At 46.6% G+C, this 4,820-nt stretch overlaps 1 protein-coding gene across 1 annotated transcript in view; it reads left to right on the top strand.

Annotated features, from left to right (window-relative positions):
* LOC105565731 (histone acetyltransferase KAT7) overlaps window positions 1-4,083 on the top strand; it is a 41,694-nt gene extending 37,611 nt beyond the window's left edge. The window contains exons 11-13 of the mRNA XM_012019159.1: window positions 538-684; window positions 1,756-1,862; window positions 2,927-4,083. Coding sequence (XP_011874549.1) covers window positions 538-684; window positions 1,756-1,862; window positions 2,927-3,049 — 377 coding nt within the window. The 3' untranslated portion in view covers window positions 3,050-4,083. The remainder of the gene's footprint in view (window positions 1-537; window positions 685-1,755; window positions 1,863-2,926) is intronic.
* The last annotated feature ends 737 nt before the right edge of the window (window positions 4,084-4,820 follow it).

Here is a 4,820-nt window from a genome sequence, read left to right as displayed (position 1 = left end):
CTCTCTCTCTCTCTCTCTCTCTCTCTCTCTCTCTCTCTCTCTCTCTCTCTCTCTCTCTCTCTCTCTCTCTCTCTCTCTCTCTCTCTCTCGCTCTCCTTCTCTCTCTTTCTCGCTCTCTCTCTCTCTCGGCTGTCTATACATTTTTCTTTGATGCCTCGTCGCAGAATACTTGGGACAAACGAGGCGGAACGGACGTTCAACCGGGAGCAGACGGGCACCAGGGCCGAGTCCGTTTCCGTCGGGCCCGCCGACACTTGTCCCCTCAACTTTAAGTGTTTAATAGGATTCCGTTGTCCAATTATGCTTCAGAAATTTCGCTCGCGCCCGTCCCGGCCGGCGTTGTGTCGTACCTCGAAAACTATTGCGGCAACATTTTTGTGCCAATACATTACCGAAATTACCTGGAATTACAATTTTCTTAAAGTGGAGCTATCGAATATCTTAAACTTTATTACCGCCATTTGGTTCTTAAGAACATTACCCGGTTGACGCACGAGTATTATTGACACCGAGTCCGTTCGACAATTCGCTGCGCAGGTTACTTACTGACGAGGGTCGAGAAGAAAATCGGTTCGCCGGAGAAACCGCTGTCGGACCTCGGCCTGATCTCGTACCGCAGCTACTGGAAGGACGTTCTGCTGCAGTATCTCTGCAATTTCGGCGGCAAGGAGATCTCCGTAAAAGGTAGGTCAGCGCGAAGCGCGTTTTGACTTTCGGTATTACGGAGCGGCGTTTAAATATTCATGCGCGGATTGAAAGTGCGCTAATGCGGCTCGTGGGAGGTCTCACTTTGAACCGCTGATTCAACACCCGGTTTCGAAAGCGTAATCTTCCCGCGGGGAGAAAATTTACATTCTTCGCGTAATCTGCGCGAACGATCTCTAGAAATTTCTCGAAAATGTTTCAGTCCGACGAGAGGAGACCTCGCCAAACCGTTCTCGCTACCACGATCAGGATTTATTTTATTCCGACATTCTGGCACAACCGGACGATACACGTAACACAATCCAGTTTCGGTCATTATTGACCGTATTTTTAATTTTCTGCCTCGAGACAAGGGAATCGTCTGTAGGGGATTTACGCCGCATTGTTATTGATCCGACGGTCAAGTTTTCCCAACGTAACTGGTTTTAGCGGTTGAATAATTGTATCCAGCGGAGGCAGGATAAACCGCCCTGCCGCTGAAAACCGCAGCAGATTATATATAATTCATCATTTCCGCATTTTTGCGACTCTTGCCGTCTTCATTTTAGTTTATTATTATTCATATTTAGAACTGCGCTAGGTGAATTCAGTGTTAATCGAATCAATGCAAAACGAACGTAAAATATGTGCAAGTTTCTAACCAGATATTTGGAAAAGTCTAAAAGACCGGATTTGTTTAGGTAGCCAGAGAGGCTAATAAAGGAAGAAAATATTTCCCCTGAAACGTGTGTATGTATGTGTGCGCACGCGCGCGCGCCAAATTTCTCATATGTTGATAGTATATTCTTCATACATAAATATCTCCATACATAAATGTAAATAGTAATAAATTCACGATGTTTTATTCATCGTGTATCTTTCTACTAGCCCCGTCAATTTTATTACTCCTGCCGTATGGCGCCGAGAGGAACAAGTTTCTTTTCTATAAGATCGGATTATTGTGTGTCCCTTCGAGACTTTTCCGGCGACAGTTCTCACTTCTAACGGTGGCCCGGGAAGACCGTTGTCGAACGCGCGGCAGAGACAAGCTCTCGTCAATTCTTCTTTCAGATATCAGCAAGGAAATGGCCATCGACTCGTACGACATTGTCAGTACTTTACAGGCCCTCGGTATGATGAAGTACTGGAAGGGCAAGCATATCATTCTGAAGAAACAGGTAAGCGCTTCCTTTGTGTTGTAATCTACCGCGCGTTTGCATGTATGAACATATGTATGTACGGCTCACCCTTCGTTCCGCGAAACATATTGTCCATTCTTTCCTGCGAATATGCTCATCGTCTTGTCAGATTTATCGCACTCGATTTCAGGAATCGTCGGTAGGAACTCGGCGTAAAAGCCGAATCAGACTAGCAATTGTCGCGGATTGGATTGGGATTGGCAATTGACGATTGCTCTCTAGCCAATGAGAGGACAGGCAGCCAGCGATTTAATCGACTCTCATTGGATTGGGATTGGCGATTGTCTTCTAGCCAGTGAGAGTCGATTAAATCGCTGGCTGCTTTGCTCTCATTGGCTGGAGAACAATCGTCAATCGCCAGTCCCAATCCAATCCGAGTCGGCAATTGCTAGTCCGATTCGGCCTTTACGTAACGTCGAGAATCGCCTCGAGCGAAACGCCATCGCGACTTTTATTGGTACTTTGATAATTCAATTTACGTTACATTTATCTCGCGATAAATATAAAAAATAGTAGGAAAAATTGAGTAAAATTTTATAGACTTTTAGCAAAGAGATAACGCCCGCCGTTATGAAAATCCTGCGGTATTACTGCGTCTGTAAATAATCAGCTTCGCGGAAATATTTGTCTTACCTCGATGTATTTTTCTTGCCTCAATCATACCGCAGAAGTAGATAACGGGGAAGGGACAAGGAATAATGTACTCGCCGGTACAGCGAATCGTTTCTCACTATGCAAACAGCATGAATATCGGAAATATCAGACGTATCTTATTAACGTGATTACGACGCAACAAGGACGATCCGATTTCATGCGACCGTTGGTCGCTGGTCCCGGGAAACGATATCCCCGTCATACGATCGGGCAGCACGACCGCGAGACTAATTATCATTCGATTAATTTGACCGTACTCGCCCCTCGGCGCGTCGCTATTGCACATTTCCTCAACCCCCACGACCCGATCGAAACGGATTCACGAGCTGTCGCGTCGGCCAGGCCGGAGCCACGGATAAAAAAGAAAGGGACCGTTGAAATAATTTCAGGACGTGATCGACGACTACAAGGAGAGGGTGAAGAGACGGGGCCCCGTCTACAAAGAGATCGATCCGGAGTGTCTGAAATGGAACCCCTTCCAGCCACCCAAGACGCCCTCCGCCTCGAACTAAGGTCTGCCAAGAGCTTGGAAGTACGCCACCTTCTCCTCCCCTCGTCCGTCCCCTCTCTTCGTGGCGCGACTTCGAGGGGACGTCGGTCGATTCTCGCGTTCCTCCTCGCCGTCGTCATCGTCATCGTCGTCATTGCCGTCTTTATCTACATTTCCGACCTTCCCATCGGCTCACGCGGCAGCGCGGGGAAGCCATAAGCCGCCACCGACAGATTTCACGCCCGTAACGTAACGGCGAGAGCCGTGAAAATCCTTCCAGGAATCCCTCCGTCGCCCCGAAGCACGCGGGAGACGACGGTGAGTATCTCATTCTATTGGCAATATCGTTAAGGCTCGCCGCGGGAGCGACTTCTCCCTCTGCGTTTAAGACGCGTCGCGGAGGTCGACAGGGTCCGATATAATAATTGCGACTGGAAAGTCTTGCACGTGCTCGTGCGCCGAGGAAACGTCTCTCTGACGAATGGAAGCCGATGGCGCACGATGGACGGACATAGCGACGACTATTGCATGCTACACTCGCGTTGTCACCTCGCGTTTGCCCAGCTTATTTTTAACTCTCAAGTTTCTTGATATTTTCTATTATATTAGAGAAGAAGGCTTTTATTATTGAGAACTATTGCGTTTTGAAACATCTATTTTACAGTGATTAAGTCAGTGCGAAATGATCATATTTAGGATATGAATTATTGAGAATGAAGTTTATTATCGCCAGTATATAATTAATAAAAATTGAAAGGATTATTAAACGCCCCAACTGGCAGATGGTGCATCGTTTCGACCAGCTAAATTGTGGTTACTTTCAAGGATAAGTCAAAACAGTCCTACTGCTAACCGTACAGTGCCGTACAGGTGTGCTATGTAACACGGAATCTTGATGACCGATGCCTTGGCAGTGGACGTTAGTTTCAATTTTATGATTTGACTAATTGTATGATATGTCTTGATGATTCGATACGATTATCCTTGAAAATGACCACATTCCGGATGGTCGAAACGTTGGATTTTAATCTATTAAATATACCGTCTCCCAGGGTTGGGTCGTTTAATAATCCTTTCGAATTTTGATATAAATGATGTACAGTAGAAAAAATCGAATGGAGAAGTTCTTGCATGTACATACAAATAAAATGTAAATACTATGCAAACGTAAATGAAGTTCGGTAATTCAAGTTGCATCAATAGGATATTTGTTCCGATAAATAAATGCGGCGAGAAACATTAGTTGCTTAAAAGCGAATTTCGCATAAGAGGGGTATTTTGTACATAGAAAATATCGTTGAACTTGACGACGATAAGCCACTCCTCTCTGCGCTGCATCGATGCTGCGTCGAGTTCGTTGGTGCATCGACCTTGGCATCTCTCATTGGTGCAACCTCGTTGGTGCAGTAAGTTGCATAACGGCAGGGCCCCGTTAACGCGCCGGCAGCGCATCGATCAGGTTGCGTCGAATGCGCCCCGCGCGAGCGGTGGACCAGCCGGAAAATTTCTCTAATCTTTTTGGCCACGGATATTACGATAACGCGCCGCAGCCACCGGCGGGTAACACCCGGTCTTGGAAAAGGAGAATACGCACGCGCGTTCGTAAACGTGAAAATGTATCGATTCTTGGAATAACGGGCGAAATCGTTCGCCCGTTCCAATTTCAGCTCGATTTTTCGACACGCTTTAGCATAGAATATTCTCTCTCTCGTGTGTGCGCGCGCTGGCCAATAATCTCTTACTGATTGTGTGACCTGAAAATCCTACTCGTTCTGATCTGGAGCAACCTCGTT

This window comes from Vollenhovia emeryi, unplaced genomic scaffold, assembly GCF_000949405.1.
Source record: "Vollenhovia emeryi isolate VEMERY1.0 unplaced genomic scaffold, V.emery_V1.0 DF939149.1, whole genome shotgun sequence".
NCBI classification, from domain to species: domain Eukaryota; kingdom Metazoa; phylum Arthropoda; class Insecta; order Hymenoptera; family Formicidae; genus Vollenhovia; species Vollenhovia emeryi.
This window is presented reverse-complemented; position numbering and strand designations above follow the sequence as displayed.